The sequence below is a fragment of the Chlorocebus sabaeus genome, chromosome 1, assembly GCF_047675955.1.
Source record: "Chlorocebus sabaeus isolate Y175 chromosome 1, mChlSab1.0.hap1, whole genome shotgun sequence".
Classification (NCBI taxonomy): Eukaryota; Metazoa; Chordata; class Mammalia; order Primates; family Cercopithecidae; genus Chlorocebus; species Chlorocebus sabaeus.
In genome coordinates this window covers 12,030,089-12,054,746 of record NC_132904.1, presented here as the reverse complement: position 1 = coordinate 12,054,746, position 24,658 = coordinate 12,030,089, and the positions used below count along the sequence as shown (strand labels likewise).

The 24,658-nt window shown below is 50.0% G+C and overlaps 3 protein-coding genes across 4 annotated transcripts in view; 2 read left to right on the top strand and 1 right to left on the bottom strand.

The window, feature by feature from the left end:
- The first annotated feature begins 27 nt into the window (after window positions 1-27).
- On the top strand, window positions 28-10,842 carry FEN1 (flap structure-specific endonuclease 1). Its single transcript, XM_007995889.3, has 2 exons — window positions 28-312; window positions 2,592-10,842. Exon 2 carries the CDS (start codon window positions 2,613-2,615, stop codon window positions 3,753-3,755), a length of 1,143 nt encoding a protein of 380 aa, XP_007994080.2. The 5' UTR covers window positions 28-312; window positions 2,592-2,612; the 3' UTR covers window positions 3,756-10,842.
- FADS1 (fatty acid desaturase 1) lies at window positions 7,515-24,596 on the bottom strand. The gene is made up of 12 exons (XM_007995914.3): window positions 24,207-24,596; window positions 21,236-21,346; window positions 20,474-20,671; window positions 18,968-19,069; window positions 18,753-18,881; window positions 14,616-14,676; window positions 12,948-13,024; window positions 11,607-11,704; window positions 11,302-11,398; window positions 10,971-11,050; window positions 10,734-10,859; window positions 7,515-10,395 (listed from the first exon to the last, which is right to left on the bottom strand). The coding sequence occupies exons 1-12, from the start codon at window positions 24,579-24,581 to the stop codon at window positions 10,344-10,346; spliced, it is 1,506 nt and encodes a 501-aa protein (XP_007994105.2). The 5' UTR covers window positions 24,582-24,596; the 3' UTR covers window positions 7,515-10,343.
- Window positions 22,738-24,658, top strand: part of FADS2 (fatty acid desaturase 2) — a 105,101-nt gene continuing 103,180 nt past the window's right edge. The window contains exon 1 of one of the 2 annotated variants that reach the window (XM_073015596.1): window positions 22,738-24,078. In XM_073015596.1, the coding sequence (XP_072871697.1) occupies window positions 23,703-24,078 (376 nt within the window). In that variant the 5' untranslated portion in view covers window positions 22,738-23,702. The remainder of the gene's footprint in view (window positions 24,079-24,658) is intronic. The other variant, XM_037999217.2, reaches the window with a different exon arrangement.

Here is a 24,658-nt window from a genome sequence, read left to right as displayed (position 1 = left end):
GGGACCTGGTGTGGGTGGAGTAGGGACAAGCGGTGGAGAAGAGTACGCCACGGTCGCTGAGAGACTCTGTTCTCCCTGGAGGGACTGGTTGCCATGAGAGTAGCCGTCTGAGGGGACGCAGCCTGCACTACACTCCCCAAGAGGCTGTGCGTGGCGGGCAGGTCACGTGATGGGAGCGCGGGCTTTGGAAGGCGGCTGAGCGTCAGGCGATCCGCCGCTAAGCTGAGGAGGGAGATCGGGTTTAGGAACCGCCTGCCCGGGCCAACCCCGAACCAAGCTTTAGCCGCCGAGGCCTCGTGTCTCAAAGGCCAGGTGAGACCCCATGGGAAGCGCCTCCGGGAGCGACGGGGTCCGCTTGGCGCTGGGGCCGTGGGGAGCCGGGGTCTGGAGTGCGCGTGATATGCAGTCAAGCGGTCCCGCCACTTTTCCCCTTGTGAGCCGTGGGCCAGTCGCGTAAGCTCCGAGCCTCTCTTTCCTCCATTGTAGAAAGGCAGTAATAAGTTCCACCTTATGGGGTCGTGTTGTATTTTTCCTAAGACCTTGGACGAGAAAGAGTTCTGACACTTGAGTTGTTTAGCCCCTTTCCTGCCTGCCTGCCTGTCTGTGGGACGCCGCAAGGGGATCAAGGGCTACACGGCCTGGTCCTCAGTCCACATTCCAGCAGGGCCGCCGGCTTGAGGCAAGAGCCGAAGGGTTGAACAGGCCTGGAGAGGGGACATTAGGGGTTTCCGTCTGTTGTCTCAGTTAACCCTGGTAGCAGCCCTGAGAGACAATCATGGTAATCGTTCTTCATAAACCTCAGTGGCTTGGTAATGTCACACGGTTGGGAAATGCCGCGCCTGGATTCAAGGCCAGAGCTTTCGCCGTTGCAATTCACAGGGGAATTATTCATATTAATCAAATGAATAATTCATTATCAATTAATTATTAATTGATTAATAATCCAGGGATGGACCTGGAAGGACGCGTGAGAGGATGGCGAGAGGAGGGCACAGCCAAGGAAAAGTGGGAAAAGGCGGGCCTTATTCCAGCTTTCTGTTGAGATCCCAGAATGTAAGGTTAGGTTGGGAACCAGAACATGAAAGATCGTGACGCCATGCTGAAGTGTTTGGACTGAATTAGAAGGAAGAATTGAACAGTCATTGATGCTCTAGAAAGAACCCTGTAAAGGAAGAATGGGAACAATGAAAAGTCCTGGTGGAGTCTTCCGTTTCTTCTTTCTCTTTTGTTTTGTTTTGTCTTTTCTTCTTTTCTTGACAAGGTCTTGCTCTGTTGCCCAGGCTGGAGTGTGGTGGCACAATCATAGCTCACTGCAGCTTGGAACTCCTGGGCTTATGTGATTCTCCCACGATGGCATCCCAAAGTGCTGGGATTACTGGCCAGCGCCTCTGTGCCTGGCCCTGGTAGAATATTTCTTGGAGTATTGGACACATACCGCCAGTGGGTACAGGATGAGTTTTTATTTTTTGAGACGGAGTCTCACTGTGTCACTAGGCTGGAGTGCAGTGGCACGATCTCGGCTCACTGCAGTCTCTGCCTCCTGGGTTCAAGCGATTCTCTGGGATTACAGGTGTGCGCCACAACACCCAGCTAATTTTTTTTTTTTTTTTTTTTTTTTTTTTTTTTGTATTTTTAGTAGAGAGGGGGTTTCACCGTGTTGGCCAGGATGGCAAGATGATTTTAAATTGCACCTCCTAAAAATCCTTTTTAATAGTTTTACATTTAACACATATTAAAATATAACTAATAGAACACAAATATTATTGCTTATGAGTTTTCCAGTTTCGTTTTTTAAAAAAATTCTAAGTGAATGAAAGTACAGGTTTTAGTTGGAAGTGGCAAAAATCGTGAGGGTGATTTGGGAAACACTGCTATCTGGGAAACACTGAACTCTGAAGTGCAATACTCTTTTGAGCCCAGTGACTATAGCATGCCAGACCCCTAAATCAGGACCTGGGGAGGAGCCATGGAGTTAACATTTCAGACTGAGTGGTGGAGAGAAAACGCAAAGGGAAAGACTTGAAACCCTAGCAACATAATAAAAGTAGAAACTCTTATGTGCTGAGGCGATGATGGAGAGTTTAGAGAAGCTTGTGAGAAAGCCACATCACCTCCATTCAGATATGTTTGCAATCCTTTTTCAAGACTGCCTTATCAGTCAGGATTCTCCAGAGACTCAAAACAAATCAGATCTATTTGTTTAGCTGGTATTTGCCTTTCAGGTCTGCCATTATGGTCCCTGGACTCCTCAAGCTGGGTCAGGCACCCTGGCCTTCTGTGGTCCTTGATAGAGACCCATGTTTTAGGGTTTTTTTGTATAATAAATAATGCTGCTACCTTAGAATATCAACAATATCTTATTTCTCTAAGCACCTGGTTCTATTTCTGGTACTCATTAAGCCTTACTATTAAGTAAATTCTGCTAGACTGAGTTTTTTGAGAATGGGGACTTTGTCTTGTTCGTCTTTAGCAGTGCTGACTTGGTGTCCTTTTTGTTGTGTGGAATTTAGCTGAAGGCATGAAGTTGGTGAGGTAACACCAATTATAACCCTTCTCCTTTCCTCCATCTCTGACTTGCCTTTCTTTTTTAGTCATTCCTCCTCTGTGTTGCCATGGGAATTCAAGGCCTGGCCAAACTAATTGCTGATGTGGCCCCCAGTGCCATCCGGGAGAATGACATCAAGAGCTACTTTGGCCGTAAGGTGGCCATTGATGCCTCTATGAGCATTTATCAGTTCCTGATTGCTGTTCGCCAGGGTGGGGATGTGCTGCAGAACGAGGAGGGTGAGACCACCAGCCACCTGATGGGCATGTTCTACCGCACCATTCGCATGATGGAGAATGGCATCAAGCCCGTGTATGTCTTTGATGGCAAGCCGCCACAGCTCAAGTCAGGTGAGCTGGCGAAACGCAGTGAGCGGCGGGCTGAGGCAGAGAAGCAGCTGCAGCAGGCTCAGGCTGCTGGGGCCGAGCAGGAGGTGGAAAAATTCACTAAGCGACTGGTGAAGGTCACTAAGCAGCACAACGATGAGTGCAAACATCTGCTGAGCCTCATGGGCATCCCTTATCTTGATGCACCCAGCGAGGCAGAGGCCAGCTGTGCTGCCCTGGTGAAGGCTGGCAAAGTCTATGCTGCGGCTACCGAGGACATGGACTGTCTCACCTTCGGCAGCCCTGTGCTAATGCGACACCTGACTGCCAGTGAAGCCAAAAAGCTGCCAATCCAGGAATTCCACCTGAGCCGGATTCTTCAGGAGCTGGGCCTGAACCAGGAACAGTTTGTGGATCTGTGCATCCTGCTAGGCAGTGACTACTGTGAGAGTATCCGGGGTATTGGGCCCAAGCGGGCTGTGGACCTCATCCAGAAGCACAAGAGCATCGAGGAGATTGTTAGGCGACTTGATCCCAACAAGTACCCTGTGCCAGAAAATTGGCTCCACAAGGAGGCTCACCAGCTCTTCTTGAAACCTGAGGTGCTGGACCCAGAGTCTGTGGAGCTGAAGTGGAGCGAGCCAAATGAAGAAGAGCTGGTTAAGTTCATGTGTGGTGAAAAGCAGTTCTCTGAGGAGCGAATCCGCAGTGGGGTCAAGAGGCTGAGTAAGAGCCGCCAAGGCAGCACCCAGGGCCGCCTGGATGATTTCTTCAAGGTGACCGGCTCACTCTCTTCAGCTAAGCGCAAGGAGCCAGAACCCAAGGGATCCACTAAGAAGAAGGCAAAGACTGGGGCAGCAGGAAAGTTTAAAAGGGGAAAATAAATGTGTTTCCCCATTATACCTCCTTGACCCCAGAATATTTGCCCTCTTGTACCCTTAAGAGCTACAACTAGAGAAACCTTCACAGGGGTGGAGAGAGGATTCTAAGGCTTTTCTAGTGTGACCCTTTTCAGTAGTGCTAGTCCCTTTTTTACTTGATCTTAATGTCAAGAAGGCCACAGAGGTACTTTTTCTTTTTTAGCTCAGGAAAATATATCAGGCTCAAACCACTTCTCAGGCAGTTTAATGGACACTAAGTCCATTGTTACATGAAAGTGATAGATAGCAACAAGTTTTGGAGAAGAGAGAAGGAGATAAAAGGGGGAGACAAAAGATGTACAGAAATGATTTCCTGGCTGGCCAACTGGTGGCCAATGGGAGGTGATGGTGGACTTAGACTGTGCTTTTCTGTCTTGTTCAGCCTTGACTTACCTTGAGAGAGAGCCATCAGGAATGTGCTTCTTAGCAGATGGGAGGAACTGCTGAGAGAAGATAGGCAGAGAGCTGGAGCCCCTGGAGTTGACTGTGTCTGTGTTTGTGACTGATTATTGGCTATGTCTTGGGTGGGCAGAAACTCGAACTTGCTATGTAATTTGTGTCTGGTTATTGAGAGGAGTAAGATGGTGATGTTCATCTGGCAATCAGCTGAGTTGAGACTGGGATAAGACACTGGTTTTCATGCACTGTTTTTGTTTTAAAGTTATGAAGAAAAAAGGTCAATAAAATTATAAAAGTGACCAAAATGTCATGTTCTTTGAGAACATTTGAAAATATCCCAAGTGACCATGACTCCAAATAGTTTTCCTTTTCACTCAACGTGCTGTGTAATTGCACCCTATTAACAATGGGTGGTTTGAGAGTGTCCACAAGATGGCACCATGCTCCATAAAATGGCCATAGCAGATGGAACTTCAGCCATTAGGAGGAGGATGCTTTATTTTATCTTGCTGGGAGAGGAGTTTTAATACCTTGAATAGATTTCTAGATCTCTCATGTGAGATCAAAGGAGTGCCTTTAAGAAAGTCTCACAAGTTAGATCATCTACGTCATAACATCCAAGCATTTACTTTGCCACTACTTGTAAACTGAAAGCTGCCATTCAGAAACCATTTTCTTGTTCCTTTTGTAAACTGAAATCCAAGGTATTGTTTCCCATAGAGATCGCATGTTTTTGAGCTTTGGAAGTTTTTTTTTTTTTTGAGGCGGAGTCTCGCTCTGTCGCCCAGGCTGGAGTGCAGTGGCCAGATCTCGGCTCACTGCAAGCTCCGCCTCCTGGATTTAGGCCATTCTCCTGCCTCAGCCTCCCGAGTAGCTGGGACTACAGGCGCCCACCACCTCGCCCGGCTAGTTTTTTTGTATTTTTTAGTAGAGACGGGGTTTCACCGTGTTAGCCAGGATGGTCTCGATCTCCTGACCTCGTGATCCGCCCGTCTCGGCCTCCCAAAGTGCTGGGATTACAGGCTTGAGCCACCGCACCCGGCCAAACTTTGGAAGTTTTATAATCCTGAGAAAGCTTGTTGGGGAACTGGCCCATTTGAATGTCTGATGTTTTAGCATTCCTGTCAGGGCCATTTGAAGTTAACATGGACACTTACGTAACTGTCCGAAATTTAAGCTGGCAATGTCTTGACAGATTAAACAGTTAGGGAGCCTGAAGACCAGTAGTTTTCAAGTTTTTTAATGGAGAAACCTATTCTTCAAGTGTAATCTTATGTGAAATTTCAGGATATACAAGTGCCTCTGGTTGAAGCTGGAATGGGATAAAGTTTACCCAACAATGGCTTCATAACTAGGGTACTTTTTGAAAACACTGATGCTGACAAAAAGTTCTATCCCAAGGGCAGGTAACTTTTGAAACTGATTTTCCCAGATTATACCAAGCCACACAACTTATTTGAGCTCTATTTTCTGATTCAGGTAGATTGCTTCTAAATCTGCAGTAGTAGTGATAAGAACTAAAGATGTAAAGATGGTAAGATTTCTTTTTTTTTTTTTTTTTGAAACAGAGTCTCACTCTGTCACCCAGGCTGGAGTGCAATGGCGCGATCTCCGCTCACTGCAAACTCCGCCTCCTGGGTTAAAGCGATTCTTCTGCCTCAGCCTACCGAGTAGCTGGGACGACAGGCTCCTGCCACCACACCTGGCTAATTTTTTTGTATTTTTAGTAGAGACAGGGTTTCACTGTGTTAACCAGGACGGTCTCGAGCTCCTGACCTCGTGATCTGCTCGCCTTGGCTTTCCAAAGTGCTGGGATTACAGGCGTGAGCCACCGTGCCTGGCCCTTTTTTTTTTTTTTTTTTTGAGACAGAGTCTCTCTTGTCACCCAGGCTGGAGTTCAGTAGTGTGATCTTGGCCTTAACCTCCTGGGCTCAAGCGATTCTCCCACCTCAGCCTCCCAAGCAGCTGTGATTACAGTCTCAGGCCACCATGTCCAGATAATTTTTCAATTTTTTGTAGAGATGGGATCTCACTGTTGCCCAGGCTGGTCTTGAACTCCTGGGCTCAAGCAATCCTCCTGCCTCGGCCTCCTAAAGGCTAGGATTGCGTGTGCCATCCTCTCCCAGTGCTGGGATTACAGGATGAGCCACCTTGACTGGCGAAATGTTAAGATTTCTTAGAAGTTATTGCCTCAGTGCAGTAACTCTTGATAATTAAGGGCTTATACCCTGTGGTAGTCAAGATTGTAGTGGTTTTCTTTTGTCTTTTGAAGGTAAGTTTGTCTCCTATAGAATTTTGTTAATCTAACTTTCTGTGTACACACTGCACGGAAGATTAATGATGCCTACAAATGTTTTTGCTCAGGAGAGCTGTCTTAGTTGGATGGTTAAGAAGCATTGCTCTGCAGTCCAGCTCTGAGGGATCACACTTGCAGAGAAAGAATGTAGGCAGATAGGACTTAGGGAGACTATTTGGAAACTAGAAATGAGTTTAAAAGTAAAGAGAGGCCAGGCACAGTGGCTCACGCCTGTAATCCTAGCACTTTGGGAGGCCGAGGTGGGTGGATCACCTGAGGTCAGGAGTTCAAGACCAGCCTGGCCACCATGGTGAAACCCTGTCTCTACCAAAAATAAAAAATTAGCCTGGCCACCATGGTGAAACCCTGTCTCTACCAAAAATAAAAAATTAGCTGGGCGTGGTGGCGCATGCTTGTAATCCCAACTACCCGGGAGGCTGAAACAGAATTGCTTGGACCCAGGAGGCGGAGGTTGCAATCAGCTGAGATCATGCCACTGTACTCCAGCCTGGGCAACAAGAGTGAAACTCTGGTCTCAAAAACAAAATAAAACAAAAACGATTAGCCTGAGGTAGGAAGATGACTTGAGGCTGGGAGGCAGAGATTGCAGTGAACAGAGATGGCAGCACCACTGCACTCCAGCCTGGATCATAGAGCCAGACCTTGTCTCAAAACAAGTAAGTAAAAATAAAGAGAAAATAATTCAGAATGGAAAGCTGAAGGACAAAAGGGCAAGGGCATTGCCTCATGAATAGGAGGAAGTGATACATGTGAAACTTCGTGAGATTACTGACAATCTCACATTTGAACACGGGAGTCATCAGAAGGAGTTTGCCTTCCTCTTCCTTGCCATACTTCACCCTTGCCTTGGTGTTTTCTCGAGGGTCCTGATGTTCCTTCCTCTGCCCAAGGAACTTATACAAAGGGGAGTCTAGTGATTAAAGAGCACAGAGAGGTGAACAGTAACTTGTAGCAGAGGCACTCAGGAATCCTGCGCACACAGAGGAACATCATGGGTTACAATGAAGTCTTTTGGTCAAAATTAACTTTTATTTTTCAACTTCACAGGGATGTGATAACAAAATTGGCACACACAAAAAGGATACTGATATTGGGCCTGATTTAAAAAATGCCTCTGGCCAGGTTATAAAAAAAATGAACCAAGATAAACATAGAAGTTGGAGTTGTAAAAACGTGAGTTGGAATTCGTTCTGCCGTGATCTATTTGACCAGAGGCAGCTTTTTCTTTCTAAGCCTATTTTACATCTGTCAGTAGATTTGAGATCACTCATTTTACCACTGTAACATTCTGAGCCTTTTGTCACTGTGTGTCCCTTTGTGGCCATGTGAGAGACCACCGTGCTGTAGGCTGAGAAGGCCACAGTGGTTCAGGTGCTTTGAGGACCTGGTCTTGGCTCAATAGAGCCTCACTGGTGTTTGCTCAGATTGGGCAGCCTGGGCCCAAAGCCATTTGGCTAAACAGGCTGGTGACACCACACACAAACCTTAGGCGGCAAATAGGAAGGATCAGCACCTATTTTGGAGTCAGGAAGCCAATGAGGTATAGCTCCTCAATTCTGCTTCTATTTTTTTTTTTTTTTTTTTTTTTTCCTTTTTTTTGAGACAGGGTCTTGTTCTGTTACCCTAGGCTGGAGTGCAGTGGTGATCTCAGCTCATTGCAGGCTTGACCTCCTGGGCCCAAGCGATCCTCTTGCCTGGACCTCCCAAAAGTGTTGGGATTACAGGCATGAGCCACTGCACCCAGCTTGCTTCTAATTTTCCTACCCAGGCTGTTTTAAACCAAGTTATCCAGCTAAGTTAAATGTGCCCAAATGGAAAACATCTAAATCTTCTGCTGCCCATTCTTCCTGTGTCTTTGTGTTGACAAACCTCTCCATGGGTGGTGCCTCTGACCCTATCCCAGCATGCCTTAGGATGCTCATCTCCTTGCTGTCTGCCATCCCCTCCCAAAACTAAATGTAGGCTCTGTCTTTTCTTCCTAGTTTGAGGTTCTTCTCCCAGTGTCCAAAGTGATCAATACGCCTAGAGTAGATGCTGCTGAAGAGTCAAAGAAGTAATTCCCCGACCTGGAAGCAAAGGCTCTGGGTTGGAGGGGGAGACGGAGGGCTGATGATAAACCCAGGGAGTAAAGGCTCCCGAGGCATATTCCTATGTTTGCTCTCTGGAGAGATGGGCTAAATTGTGTTTATCTTTTAAAAACCAGGTGATTAAAAAGTTACATTTTAGTATTACACTGATAGGAATTTAGGATAATCTCTTCTAAAGCCTATTTGGTCTCCAGAAGAGTTAGATACTTGAACAAGAGTGGACAGAGTAAGATACCTAGCTATAGCAACGGCAGTCACAAACTGTTCTGTGGTTTTAATCTTCTTATTTCTGATTTAGAAGTATGAAGTGATCATATTTAATCTTTCTGCTCCTGCTAAAAAATACTAATGCTATAACATCATTTAGGTTATAGAAAGTTTGTGCTTATAGCCCTTACATTCTTTATGACTGAAATGTGTATCTTTCCTCATGACTGATAATTATCTCCCAATTTGGTCACTTATGCTAACTGCTGTTTTATTAAACTTGAAATTTTAGGTTGGGAAGCAAAGGGAAACCACCAGGCATCCCCTTTGTTTCTAGGGAGAAAAGACTAACTTGTCCCATCTGCTCATTTGCTTATGGAGCTAAAAGTAAGACTCCCAGCCTAGGAGTGTTCTGTTCCTGTTGGATGGTTAAGAAGTGAAAAGAAGAAGTGAATTAAAAGATGAAAGGGCTTTTAAATAGCCAGCAACTCTCTACCATCTGTTTTGGTAAGAGCTAGCACCTCTTGTTCTCTTTAGACCCTGGAGGGAATAAAACAAAATCAGTGGTTCCAGGATCCTTCAGAGCCAAAAGACTCCAATACCACAGTCTTGACTTTTGCCCTTCCTGCTTCTGAAACTGGAGAATGGCTTCTACCAGCAGCCTAAGGCAGACCTAGGTCATACCTATCCCTGGGCAGTGAGCTGAGCTCCTAGAGACTGAGTTGTGCTGACCTCAGAATTATAAGCATTAATGATTCCTTGCTGTTATAATTCTTGCTCATCAGGTTCAACTGCTTTATCCCTCTGAGGTTTGCCAGTGAGGATGGAGAAGGCACTGAGAAGTGGACCAGTGAGCTGAGCTCACCCTTTATATGAGTGGATTTTTGGTTTTTTTTTTTTGAGATGGAGTCTTGCTGTGTCGCCCAGGCTGGGGTACAATGGCGTGATCTCAGCTCACTGCAACCTCCACCTCCTTGGTTCAAGAGATGATCCTGCCTCAGCCTCCTGGGTAGCTGGGATTACAGGCGTGCGCCACCACACCCGGCTAATTTTTCTCTTTTTAGTAGAGACAGGGTTTCCCTACGTCAGGCTGGTCTCGAACTCCTGACCTTGTGATCTGTCTGCCTCGGCCTCCCGAAGTGCTGGGATTACAGGTGTGAGCCACCATGCCCGACATGAGTGGAATTTTAGTGTTAAATCTCTTCCTGACTCTGGGTTCAGTAGGTCCCTCCTCTTCTGTTGCCCTCCTGGTTCTCTCTGTTCACCAACCACCTGTGTGTGCCAAACTAGAAAAAGGAAATAATTTACACCCCTGCCCCAACAGCTCCTTCCCTCCTTCTGGGGGCTTCTGTGTCCACCAAACTTTGGGTCTTAGAACTGTGGCTAGAAGATAAAAGGGAGGAGTTTGAGTCAGAGCCTTTATGTCCCCAAACCCACCCCCTTCTGAGTATTAAACTACAGTGGCATTGTCCTTCAAACTCCCCTCTGCTTTGGCTCCAGAGTCTTCCTCCTCTTCTTTCAGACTGGACGGGGTGGCTGTTGTTATTGGTGAAGATAGGCATCTAGCCAGAGCTGCCCTGACTCCTTTAGTGAGCTGCAGGAACAAAATGGGGGCAGACAGTGAGGGAGGCAAGCGGAGCTGAACCCACCAGAGATGCAGCAGTGAGGTTAAAGCCTTCTTCCAGCTGGAGGCTTTCCTCCCCTCTACTTTAGAGAAAGCTAGCTTGGGCCATGGTACTGAGGGGAACCCCAGTGAGGGCAAAGGCCTGACCTGGCCACAGGACCAATAAAGAATCCTGCCTTTGCCATGGTGAACTCCATCCCACACGACTGGGAACACCTTCTGTTCACTCTCCACCCTACATGTCATCATTTCCATTGCCCTGCCCTCCTCCCTCCCTACCAGCCATCTTCTTGGGCTCAGATACTCACTGGATGATGTCGGCGAAGGCTGACAGCAGGGGCTTGGACTGGTACTCTATGCCATGCTTGGCACACAAGGACTGCACCAGGGGAGCCACTTTGTGGTAATTGTGTCGAGGCATCATGGGAAAAAGACTTGAGGGAGAACGAACAGCAGGGAGTCAGTAGTTCCTGCTTCTCTGCTCCCACCTGTACCCTACACTTATACCCTCCCCAGGACCCTGCTTCCCCAGGCTCCCTACTCACTGGTGCTCAATCTGGAAGTTGAGGTGTCCACTGAACCAGTCATTGAAGGCAGACTTGTGGACATTGCATGTGGCCTGGAGCTGGAGGAAAAGGTCAGGGGAGAGCATGTTGAGTATCAGATGGAAAGGCCAGCCCAGCATTCTCCAGGTAAAGCTGGGTGAGGCAGGGACGTGAGACTGTCTTGGTCACTCCCTTCACATGGTAGCAGAACAAGAGCCTCAGGCTAATGAGAAAATGCTGTTTGGGGGACTTTTTGTTTTTGCTATTTTCACCTACCCACCCTTTTCAATAGTTATGTTACGCTCTAGTCTTCTGAGTGACTGTCCCTTACCTGGGTGGAAACCCAGTCCATGTTCCGGTCATGATCAATGTGCATGGGGATATGGTTCATCTGTGTCACCCACACAAACCAGTTGCTTTCCAGGAACCTGTTGAATGTTACACAGACAAAAACAGTATACACAGAGCCCAGAATTCTGATTTCCCCCTCAGATAACTGCTCCAGCCTATCTACTTTCCCAAGCCAACTCCTGAAACACCCACTGTTACCCAAAGCCCCAGCATGGCCCCTAGACCAGACTGGTCACTCCCCAACATTTCTTTCACCAGTCCCTACCTGCCCCCACCAAATACTACCTGACTATGAAGAAAAGGCCCAGGAAGGCTTTCAGTCCCAATAGTGGCACATAAGTGAGGAATAAGCGGATGTAGAAGGTGATCATCCAGGCCAAGTCCTATAGTGAGGAAAGCAGTGAGCATAACAGTCACGAACAGCTCTTCTCTTCCTGTCACCAGCTCTTTCTTTGTATGGTGCAGCCATTCTCCTGGGTATCCAGACTCAGTTGTCTTCAGCTTCTCAGGGGTCCAATCCTGCAATATCTAGTGCCACTGCTCCTTTCTTCCCTTCCCATTGGCACCCCCCAGCTCTTCTTGCTGTCCCCTTCAAAAGTACCAAGGCCTACAAGGTCTCCTTGCCTCTAGCTCTTCCCATACAATCTAAATCCTTCAGCATGCTGCCAAATGAATCATGAATCTTCCAGGACCATGGCTCGGTCCATGCCAGTGCCCTGATGAAATCTCTCATTGCTTTTCTTTTTTTTTTTTTTTTGAGACGGAGTCTGTCTCTGTCACCCAGGCTGGAGTGCAGTGGCGGGATCTCAGCTCACTGCAAGCTCCGCCTCCCGGGTTTACGCCATTCTCCTGCCTCAGCCTCCTGATTAGCTGGGACTACAGGCGCCCACCACCTCGCCTGGCTAGTTTTTTTTTTTGTATTTTTTTAGTAGAGACGGAGTTTCACCGTATTAGCCAGGATAGTCTCGATCTCCTGACCTCGTGATCCGCCCGTCTCGGCCTCCCAAAGTGCTGGGATTACAGGCTTGAGCCACCGCGCCCGGCCCTCTCATTGCTTTTCTGTACACTGAACCAAGCACCATACTCTTCCCCTGACACTAGTCCTCCACAATATGTCTGGTGGTCAGACTTACCCCTCATTTCCAGCTTTTCTGCTTGAAGTTCATCCCCACTGCCCCACCTCTGCCTGTCAGAAACCCCACCCAGCCTCAAGGCCAGCTAGAAAAGTGACTTTACAAAGCGTGCAGTCAGGCCCCTTTTGGAGTCCCCAGAACCTATTACCTGTACCTCTTTTCTGATTTAACAACCACATTCTGCTTCAGAAGTTTCCTTGAAAGTAGGTATTATCATTCATCTTGCCCATTCCCAACTCAGCCCCGTGGCATTATGCCCAGTACAAGAACCTCTGGAGACACTGGCTGCATGAAATTGAACACTGGGAATCAGGCTGCCTGCTAAGCTCAAATCATTTTGTCCCACTTAGAGAAGGCAAGGATCTGTGTCTGCTTCTATTAGTTTGCTCTAAATTAGGCCTGGAGTCAGCCTCAGTTTCCCCTGGGGAATCCCCATCCCCTACTCTGGGTGCTGGAGACAAGGATGTGGGCTTCTTGGGTCATGGATACTCACCACCCACTTCTTTCGCTGGATAACAAAATAGAAAACATACCACTGGAAGAAGAAAGGCACCAAGGCTGGGGGCCCAACTGGGGAGGAAACCAAGACAAAGAGGAGGCGTGAGCACAAGACAGTCATGAAAGGGCCAGTTGATGCTGGAGAGATGGCCTCTAGCAGGGGACTGCCTCTTCCGATCATCCCTTCTGTCTCCCCTCCAGCTGCTTGAGTGCTCTGCAATCCACTGGAACCAGCAGGCACCGAAGGTGGGCATAAATCCAAGTATGGGGAGGGCAAAAACTCTTAAGAGGATGCCAGGGAAGGTGAGGGGCGTGAGTGGCACTCTTCAGTGACAGGCAGCCTGGGAACTCAGGCCTCACGCATGGGACTTGCTCTGCTCCCACACCTTTATTATTTTTCATTTTTCTTCACTTTCCTATATACACACTCCATGGATCCCACACCTTTAAAAGGGGGCCAATACTCTCTTACTTACCTTGGCCACAGTCCTGTCCCTACAGTCATCTGCCCTTTGTTCCTGGCAGCTCCACCATGCAGGTGAAGGAGCAGGAGCAGGAAAGTGTGTGTGTGTTGGGAAGGACCCTGTGGATCCTTCACAGGCTGTGAAGCTCACTTCCTTAGACTAGGGAGATGCGCTTGTGCCACCCCAATCTGAAGCCCTGGAGGTCAGTCGTGGGAAGGAACTGAGGGGTCTCTCTTGAAAGAAAACTGGGAGTTGAAGAAGTGTTGCATTCTACATGCTGCCTCATTTCCTTTTCTGTAGCCCTTCTCTGTGGCACCTGATGCTACCCATAACTCCTAGCATGACAATGACCACCCACGGCTCCTCCATCTTGATGTGCCATGGATTCTAAAATCATTTCTTCCAGAGGTCTCTGCTCTACCCTTCTGCCCCATCCACCTTTCTCTATTAGTGATAGTTGGTGATAGGCAGTTAGGATGAATTCCTTCAAACTAAAATAAGATCAGTGGACTCCTTCCCTTCCTTCTTTAAAAAATTTGAAAATTTAAAGGCTTTTAAAGCTCATTTTAGGCATTATGGAGCAGAGTTGTTGTTTTAAGAAACAGGATCTCACTCCATTGCCCAGGCTGGAGTGCAGTGGCACAATCAGAGCTTACTGCAGCCTCAAACTCCTGGGCTCAAAGGATGCTCCCACCTCAGTTTCCCTAGTAGCTGGGACAGACTTTTAAAGCTGGGAATATATGGAGTCATCAGAAAGATCTTCGCAGTTCTAACAGCAATTCCTGTCTCCTCAGGACCCATCCTTCCAGAACTATCCGTACCTTTGTTCCTCTGGCGGTTGGACTGGGCTCTACCAGTTTACCTTGGCCCATCTTGACAAAGTTTAAGATAAGATTGAGGGTAAAGCAAAAGGCCTGTCTACACTCCAAACACCCAGCTTCCTAGTGGAAACTGGGGTTGGATGGGAGGAACTAGTTTGCCCCCAACCAAATAACCTTCAGCCAATCATCAGCCTAACTTCACTTCGCTCAGTTGAAATGGCAAACTGCTCTCAAGCAGGGAGTAATGGGGGTGGGGGTGGGGTACTTCCTGTAGCCTCTTTCCTTAAAATACCATAATCCCTTGGAGAGCCACATCCTCCTCATTCCCTCAGCATTCCCTCCTGAGGCAGTTCCCCTGTGTTGGATGGGGACACTCACTCAGGAAGAAGTATTTGTGCTGGTGGTTGTACGGCATATATTTTTTCTTCTGTTTCCCAAGCTGTGAAGAAAAGCAAACACATGAGCATTCAGAGACCAGTGATTCCTCCCTCTGTGACCTTGACCTTTCCCTGCTTGGAAGTTTAGGCCTCCTCCAGGGCTGACAGCTTGTTGGTGCTATTGGAAAGCTCCAAGAGGCCCAGCCTTACCTGCAGCACATGGAACATGAAGCCCCAGGCTATAATCTGCAGAGCGTGTCACACCATGGCCTGCAGCTGGATGGCCCATGCTCACATGAGGGATGTGCCCAGCACAGTCTACAGGACCACAGGCCCTCTTGTGTTCATTCTCTTTGTCATAAGGTTTCCAGGCCCCACTACCCTCTCCCCTTTCTCCCATCGTGCTTATTTATTTGTTTATTTTTTAGACGGAATCTCACTCTTGTTGCCCAGGCTCGAGAGCAATGGCACGATCTCAGCTCACCACAACTTCTGCCTCCCTGGGTTCAAGTGATTCTCCTGCCTCAGCCTCCCGAGTAGCTAGGATTACAGGCATGTGCCACCACACCCAGCTAATTTTGTATTTTTAGTAGAGATGGGGTTTCTCCATGTTGTTCAGGCTGGTCTCGAAGTCCTGACCTCAGGTGATCCACCCACCTCGGCCTCCCAAAGTATTGGGATTACAGGCGTGAGCCACTGTGCCCAGCCGCCATCGTACTTTTTGACATCAGAATGTCCATGGACAACCATATCTGCCCCTATACAGGTTAAGTATTCCCTCTATATCCAGCCCCTAATCCTCCCCATCAAAATCTTTTGGTCTCTTGACTTCAACATGGTCTCTTGACCTCAGGGGATTTTATCAAATCCCCTGAAGGCTAGTTTGGCAAATATTTCTGGAAAAGACACCAAGAACAATTTGGCAGTCTGAAGGTTCCAGCAGTTTTCCCCAGTAGGTGGTGGTTATTTTTTATAAGCCGAGCTGCTGAAGAGACGGGCTGGGGCCACCATGTCAACCAGCCAGCCTAGAACCCCTGGTGTGGGCTCACAAACCAGACAGCAAAGTTCTGCTGTCTCACTCCATGACTGACTGTATCGCACTCCAATTAGTTCAGGTAACCAGACAACCGCAAGGGCACGAGAGGAGCACTCAACCCCTGAGCAGAGCTCTAGCTCACCCTTCCATGTGTCCACAGTTCATTTATTGAGAGCTTATTCTGTGCAAGGCACTTCAGTTAGATGAAGCATGCTTTCTACATTAACAGATTCAAGTACTTGAGCACCTACTGTGTGCCAGGCTATGTTCTAGATGCTCAGGATACAGAGGTGAACAATACAGACTTCCCACCCTCTTGGAGCTTATAACCTTACGGGATGAAGCTAGTGATAAATTTGTAAACAGAGACTGGGTGCAGTGGCTCACACATGTAATCCCAGCACTTTGGGAGGCTGAGGTGGGTGGACTGCATGAGCCCAGGAGTTCGAGACCAGCCTGGGCAACATGGCAAAACCACATCTCTACTAAAAACACAAAAATTAGCCAGGCTTGGTGGCACACACCCGTAGTCCCAGCTAGTCAGGAGGCTGAGGCAGGAGAATCTCTTGAACTCGGGAGGTGGAGGTTGTAGTGAGCTGAGGCCGCACCATTGCACTCCAACCTGGGTGACAGAGCAAGACTCTTGTCTCAAAAAAAAAAAAAAAAAAAAAAAAAAAATTGGGACCCAAAGTACCCTTTCTTCACCCCTGCCAGCTATGAGGCTGAGGATGGGCTGCCTGTTAGTGAATACCTGGGCAATAGGCTGCTTGGTTCCATCCCTTTGGGGATGTTGATGCCTGTGCTGACCCCATGACATCCACATTAGTGCCTCTCAAAAATTCCTGGAGGACAAGGAGGGGCAGGGGACACTGACCTAAATAGAACCCTTCTGACCACCAAGGGTCTAAACATAATGGGGCAAGTTATAGGGGTCATAAAGGCATTTGCCATTCAAGGAGGAAGCAATGGATGGGGCTCCTTTCCGTAACAGTTCCACAATAGGAGGCCACCCTGGTGGGGTGGGGCTCTGCCCCACTCATCCCACCAAACAAGGGTGCCCCTCTTTCAATTTTCCCTCAGTTAATGTTGCTCAGGATGGGGTGATTCTCACCACCACATCCAGGTCCTCAGCAAGCCTTGTTTACACTGCCTCCAAAACATATCCCAAATCCATTGGCTTCACCTGCTCCTCCCTGGTCTAGTCTGGACTCGCTCCAGCCTCCTCTCTGAGGTTATATCTGTGATTATACCTACCTTCTATAATTCATCCTCTCCACCTCCAGCCAGAGCAAGCCTTTTAAAGTGCAAAGCAGATTGCTGTACCCACCAGAAACCCTCCAGTGACTTCCCATTGCTATTGGAATAAAACCCAAACTTCTTACCACACCATTTCCATGGCTTTCTAAGGCCCTACATGATCTGGCCCCTCCCTAGTTTTCTGGTCTTCTCATTTTCTCATTGCTTACTGTCCCTGAACTTCCAGGAGCCTTTGTACTTGACTGTTCTCTCCGTTCCAAATGTTCCTTCCCTGAATTTTTGCAGTGCTGGCCCTTTTCATCATTCAGGTCTCAGTTCAGATGTCAGCACCTGAAGGAGGCCATATCTGATCATGACTACCTCTCAGTTTCTGTCATATTTTACTTTTTTAAATCTGTAAGTCACCTTGAGCTCTGTTTACAATATTTTTTGGTTTTAATCTTTTTAAAAAATTATTATTTTTTTTACACACAGGGTCACGCTGTTATCCAGGCTGGAGTGCAGTGGCGTGATCATACTGCAGCCTTCACCTCCTTGGCTCAAGCGATGCTCCCACCTCAGCCTCCCAAGTAGCTGGGACCAGTGGCACGTGCCAATCGTGTCCCTTCATTCTCTATTTTTGATGTCTGCTGATAGGAATTTCCTGAAAACCCAAGTACCAGGAAGCAGTAAAGGTGGTGGTGTGAGACGGTTCCCCTCCACTTAACCTGCCCATGTCTTTTTTTAAACCCTCTGTAGTGACAGTAGATATGCACAAGCCCCATGCTACTGCCCAGCAAATAACCACACTGCCCTTGAAGCAGCCATGGGAGTCAGACGGTGGGCAGGGCTGCTTCATCATCCACACAGTACTGACCGTAATGGTATCGGACATGTAACAAGCCCAAGTCCATGCTCATGAGATGGGAAAATAAGAGGATTATGGACAGGTGGGGCATGAGCCTCAAGCTATGAGCTCCTCATGCCAGGCCAGCCAGTGCTGCCAAAGCCCTTTCAAAATTCTCATGGCGAGATGAGAGCCAGGCTACCTTGGACTCATGCCTAGAACTGAAATGTGTTTTAACGACAAATTAATTCCTGGCAAGCTGAAACGTCATAAAGTGGAGGAGGGGACCTGGAAGAACTCTGCAGCCTAGAGGCTTGGGACAAAGGGCTTTAAATTAACTTTCCAGAGATCTCTGCTGGCCTTTCAGAACCTTCCATTGCCTAATGCTCACTAAAAGTTCACCAGATCTCCACCCCCAGGCATTATTCCTTCAGTGGCTACATTATTTCTGCTTACAATCTCAGATGACAACTCAAACCCAACGCTGACCACCCAGGAAGTCAGGCTGGGGATCAGCAGGGTGAGAAGAAGAACTCAGTGAATGAATGTTCCAGATAACTGGACATCAAAGAAGAGTAAGACAGTCCAACCCTGGACAGAGAAGACTGTGACAAGAAGGCTACCTAAGTGTGGGAGAGAAATACATAGTGCAAGGGGAATGCTTGCCTGGGACAAGAGTGTTAAAAAATCACCTCCAGGAGGTGCCATCAGCACCTTCAAGGATAGGCCATCTCATCCTTTGGATGCTTCTGGTCATCCTCTGGATCCTTTGCAAAATGAGGTGCCTTTTATGCAGTAACGGTTTGCTGACTGAACGGTCTAGGGAAGATGGTGATTCCCTCCTGGGCAGCCCCCATTTATTGCCTGTTGCCTTCTAGAACTTCCAAAATCGCAGAAGCCCCAGCTAGCCCAGCTCCAGTGTCCTGCCCACATTGACAACATTGTGGGCACCTTCCCCAACCCCCCTATGTTGGCTGCCTCCTATTCCCCAAGACCTTTCCACTGATACCTCCACTCACCTCTACAGACAGGATCTTCCCCAAGGCAAAGAAGAAGGGATGCATGTTGATGTCTGGGTCTTTGCCGAAGCAGTTGGGCTTGGCATGGTGCTGGAAGTGCAAGTGGTTCCACCAACTGGCAGGGACCCCCTACAGAAAAGCAGGGACACGAGTATGAAAACCTTCCCCCAAGGCAGCCCTTCATTGCCTGGAGAGCCCCTCCCCATCCCACTGACCTTCAGGTGGCCAATCACAAAATGATGTACCAGATGGTTCCACTTTGAGGTGCTGAAGACCGACAGGTGCCCCAAGTCATGCTGCAGCCAGCCAGCCTGGATCTAGGTGAGAAAAGTCAATGCTGAGAGCAGCCCACCAGACCCAGTGTCCCCTTCACTGACCTCTGTGCCTCCTTCAGCCTCTCCCACTTCCTTCATCTGCTAAGGCCTATGATGCACCACAGGAGTCAGGAAACATGGGGCCTAGTTCTGCCTCTGCCACTGACTCACACGTGAATTGGGGCAAATCACCATCCCTTCTCTGTTCTTCAGTTTCGCCAGCTCCAAAGCTCATGACTTTTTTTTTTTTTTTTTTGAGACAGTTTTGTTCTTGTTGCCCAGGCTGGAGTGCAGTGGTGCAGTTTCAGATCACTGCAACCTCAACCTCTTGGGTTCAAGTAATTCTCCTGCCTCAGCCTCCCAAGTAGCTGGGATTACAGGTGCCCACCACCATGACTGGCTAATTTTTTTGTATTTTTAGTAGAGTTAGGGGTTTCACCATGTTCGCCAGGCTGGTCTCGAACTCCTGACCTCAGGTAATCTGCCCACCTCGGCCTCCCAAACTGCTGGGATAACAGGCGTGAGCCACCACACCTGGCCTGTTTTGAGAGCAAGTCTCGCTCTGTTGCCCAGGCTGGAGTGCAGTGGTGCCATCTCGGCTCACTGCAACCTCTGCTTCTCAGGTTCAAGCAATTCTCCTGCCTCGGCCTCCCGTGTAACTGGGATTACAGGCACCCGCCACCACTCCCAGCTACTTGTTGTATTTTAATAGAGATGGGGTTTCACCATGTTGGCCAGGTGGTCTCAAACTCCTCACCGCAAATGATCTGCCCACCTTGGCCTCCCAAGGTACTGGTATTACAGGCGTGAGCCACTGTGCCTTTTTGTATGTTTAGTAGAGGTGGAGTTTCACCACGTTGGCCAGGCTGGTCTTGACCTGGTCTCAAGTGATCCGACCACCTTGGCCTCCGAAAGTGCTGGGATTACAGGCATGAACCACCACGCCCGGCCTGAAGCCCATGACTTATGATGGACTGACATCCAGAATACAGAAAGGACTCAAACATGAGCAGAAGGCTTGCCAAATGGGTCCTCACGGTCAAGAATTAGTGCTCAATCATTATTAACATGTTGGGCAATGTCAGTGGTGAGGAGGGAGCCAGGCTTTGCTAAAAAAACAGAAATTTGGTTCTTGGCACAGGTGGGCTGTGGCAGAGGACAAACCACGTAGAAAGAAGGGAACCCTCGGAGAAGCAGCTAAAAAGGCAGTGAGAGAAATGAAGATGCCCATGTGGCTAAAGAGCAGACAGGCCAAGACAGTGGAATGCATGTTCCTGCACTCTCCCGCATACCTTTAGATCTGCCCTACTTGGAGGGCAGGAATTCTTGGCCTTCCTCGAACACCGAAGGAGCTTTCCCCAGGGATACTGAGCATTGCTGTGCACGTGACAAGCCAAAGGCTCTCACCTGAGCTGCACTGAGCAGCACGGCACAGAGGAGGAAGGGCAAAAAGGACGTCCCAAAGATCCAAAGGGTGAGCCAGGCTGCACCATCCAGCAGCAAGATGTGCAGCAGGTACAGCAGGAAGAACACATGGTTGGCCTTCATGAGCCCCATCCGCTCCACTGTGGCCCGAAGCTCCCGGAACTCATCAGTCAGCTCTTTCTGCAGAAGAGGAGGAGGAGCTGTTATTCTCATCTGCACCCCAACGCTACTGGAGACAAGGGCCCTCTCAGGCTCAAGGACCTCCCACTGAGGTAGCTGTAGGAAGTCCACAGTCCTAGGCAAAGATACCACGACAATGAGGATGACAGGAGGAGGTGCTATGGGATAGTGCCTAAGAGTTCAGAGGACTTAAGTCCTTGCTCTGCCATTTACTAACTGTGTGATCCTTGGCTGTGTTGCTTAACCTCCCTGAGCCTGTTATCTCATCTGTAAATATGTGAGAGTTATGAGTTTATGCTTGGCGCATAGTAAGTTATCATACTGATGATGATAACAACGATGGAAGCCATGGTAGTGGCAGCCTTGGGGGAGCCATAGGTTGCAAAGTCATGCCCCCTTGGCCCTGTGACCTCAGGACTATGCAAAAGAAGCAGGGACCTCAAGATTCCCCAGAGCTACTACTGACTATGAGTACTATGACTGTGATCCCATCTAGACTGTCCTATCTCCTCTCTGTCCCTCTCAACAACCAAGAGTTGCCACATAGCAAACACAGGGTCTCACATTCTTGGTGGGCTCAAAGCTGGGCTGCTCCGGAGACAGTTCTCCAATCAGGAGAGAGTTCATATACTTCTTCACCAGGCCCTTGTTGATGTGGAAGGCCACAAAGGGATCCTGCAAGTGCGGGGAGAAGATGAAAGGTGAGGGAGCCAGCCCCCTGGACTCCGGCAGTGTTCACACCAAAGGCCATTCTCCTGCCTGCCGGAAGGGTGTACCCAAGTTGAAGTGAGAGGTGAGGCCAGATGGACTTCCTGGGTCAAGTGGGGACTTGAAGAACTTTTCTGTAGCTAGAGTTTTATAAAATGCACCAATCAGTGCTCTGTAAAAACATACCAATCCATGCTCTGTAGCTAGCTAAAGGTTTAGTAAAATGGACCAATCAGTAGGACATGGGCAGGGACAAATAAGGGGACAAATAAGGGAATAAAAGCTGCCCCGCCCCCAGCAGCCGCAACCTGCTGTGGTCCCCTTCCACACTGTGGAATCTTTGTTCTTTGCTCTTCACAGTAAATCTTGCTGCTGCTCACTCTTTGGGTCTGTGCCACCTGTAAGAGCTGTAACACTCACCACGAAGGTCTGTGGCTTCATTCTTGAAGTCAGCGAGACCAGGAACCCACCGGAAGGAACCAACTCCCGACACAGAAGCACAGGCTATCTCCCTTGGCCCAGCTGCCTTTTGAGGGTGCTCATACCCTTCCCAGGTGTCCACAGTTTAAGATCACCCAGCATCTGCTCTAGTTAGAAGGGTGCATCAAGGAATGGGAAGCATTGGCTGAGGGGGACCACCAAGGAACACCTGCCTGGGCTGGCCTTTCTCCTGGGTGTGTCCACAGAGAGCTTTTGCCCAAGAATTTCGGTATAGGTGAGAAACAGGAGGGATGGGTGGGGCTGTATCGGGAGTTGGTTCCTTCAGGTGGGTTCCTCTCACCAAGAATGAAACCGTGGACCTTTGCAGTGTTACAGCTCTTAACGGTGGCACAGACCCAAAGAGTGAGCAGCAGCAAAATTTAGTGTGAAGAACAAAAGAACAAAGCTTCCACGGTGCTGAAGGGGACCCAGGGGGTTGCCGCAGCTGGCTGGGGTGGCCAGCATTTATTCTCTTAGTTGCCCCTGCCCATGTCCTGCTGATTGGTCCATTTTACAGAGCACTGATTGGCCCATTTTACAAACCTCTAGCTAGCTACAGAGCGTCGATTGGTGCGACTTTACAGAGCACTGATTGGTGCATTTTACAAACCTCTAGCTAGCTACAGAAAAGTTCTCTAGATCCCTACTAGACTCAGGAAGTTCAGCTGGTTTCACGTCTCAGGGCTATGAGACTTCCGTCTCTTCTTGCGGGTCTTTTAATAAGTCCCTTTCCTCTCTTAGCTGGAGTTCTCCAAAAACCACAAAGAGAAAGACTGCCCTATGTCCGAAATGGGGCACTTGCATTTCTTCCTTTTCCCTCCACCGTTGTTCTGGATAGGGCTCCACATTTCCCTAAGCACTGTGGCCACCTCCTGCCCCAAGGCAGCTAATTTGGGTTGTGCAAGGTAAGGTCCATAGCGGTAAGATTGACGTCCACCGGTCAAGCAGCCCCAATAAGCGATTCGGCGTGTGGGGCGGGGGCCGGGGCGGAGCCGGCGGCCGGTGGCACCACACATCCGGACCAATCGCCGTCCCCGCCGCGGCATCCCGCGCCCCAAATCACACTGCGGGAAGCCCCAGCGTTGATGCCTGTTTCGTCTGCGCATGCGTTGGCCCACGCCTGCGCCCTCGGCCGCCGTCAGTGCTCCCGAGTGGTCGCTGTGGTTGAGCCGCGCAAGCTCTGGCCTCGCCTTGTAGGCTGGTCGCGTCAGAGGGTGGGGCGGGTCTTCGGCCCGCAGCGTCTAAGCTCTGCTGCGACGTTATGGGAACCCTGGTGACCCGCGGCACACTCTGGGACGCCAGGGTAGTGGATAGGGACAGTGGAGGGCGTCATGCTGCAGGGCACGAGATCAGAAAGGGATGCAAGAGGAGGGGACGCCATTCTGGCCGCCAAGGGGGAAACGCGGTGAAGCGAACGCCCGGACTTTCGAGTTCCCAGGGCTGAGTCCCCAGCACTCCAACCCAGCAGAGGCGCCGGGGTCTTAGCTCTGAGGGCTGTGGTCTAGAAAGAGAAGCAGCAGACCCGGGGCTGGGGCGCGCGCCGACCCCACAGTGAGACCAAGGGAAGAAGGGACGGTACCCCGCGAAGGGCCTACGGCCCCAGAGCGTAAACAGCGGCCCGCTCCGCGGAATAGCTGAAGACCTCTCTAGCCCCCGGCGAATCGAGGACAGCTCTGGGGGTCCTCGCTAAGTGTATGCCATTCCCAATCCCTTCTGTGCGCCTGCCGACGCTTGCCCTCCCCGAACAGTACTGTCCCTTTCGCGTCCTCCAGTCTTCACACGACGCAGCGGTCCCCAAGGCAGCGGTCTCCCCAAGCTTCCCGTTTCAGCCCCATCCTCGAGAATGGGCTCCTTTCCTGCTCCCTTTCCGCTCCTGCTGGCGAGTGGAGACCCGCATCTAGGTCCAGACGCGGCTGCGCTGCACCTCCTAGCCATCGAGACAGGATATGACTCCCTCCCCTGGCCACTGACTCCCTCCCTCCCCAGGCGGCCTGCATCCTTGCTCTCCTTCCTCCCAGCTCACCCAGCTCGGGGTCCTGCCCTCGCCCGGAGACCTGAGGCTCGGGGCTGCAGACGGAATGCAAGACTGGGCGGCGGGGCCCTTTGTTTGTGTGTGCGTGTTGCTGGCCTCCATCCCCACTCCCCAGACTCCACTTCTCAGGGCCTTTCTCCCGCCTTTGCATCCCGCATCCGCAGGACACCCAATCACCGGGCAACAGGTATGTTCAGGCGCCTCCGGGCTTTCCTCCGAATTAGTCGGTGTTTGGCTCGGGGTGCGTAACTCTGTCTCGCCTGCACTCTGCCTCCGGTCCCGCCCTCTCCTGTGCCCCCGCCTGGCTGCGCTCACCGTGGCATCCTGCCCGGCGTAGTGGCTGATGACCCGGGAGCCCCCTGGATGCCGGCGGGTGAACTCGCTGATGTTGTACACCTTACGGTCGATCACTAGCCACCGCTCTTCGCACCCCGAGCGCTGCGCCACCTCGTCCCAGGTGAAGTAGCGCGGGGTAGGTCCCTGAACCGGGGTCTCGGCGGCCACCGGGTCGGGGGCCATGGCTGGCCTGGCGACGCCGGGCGCCGGCTCAGCAGGGGCTGTCAAGCGCGTGCTCGGGGTCCGCGGGCTCCAGGAGTGGGTTTGCTGGCGCGCGCCCAGAGCCAGCCGCTTGCGCGCGGGGTTTTCAGCACCGCGGCGCGGACCTCCGGTCCTCGCAGCGCGCGTTCCCATTGGCCGAGCCTCGTGGCGCGGGGAGCGAGACCCCGCCCCCCGGCGGGTCTTGGGCAACTCACAGCGGGGCGGCCAAC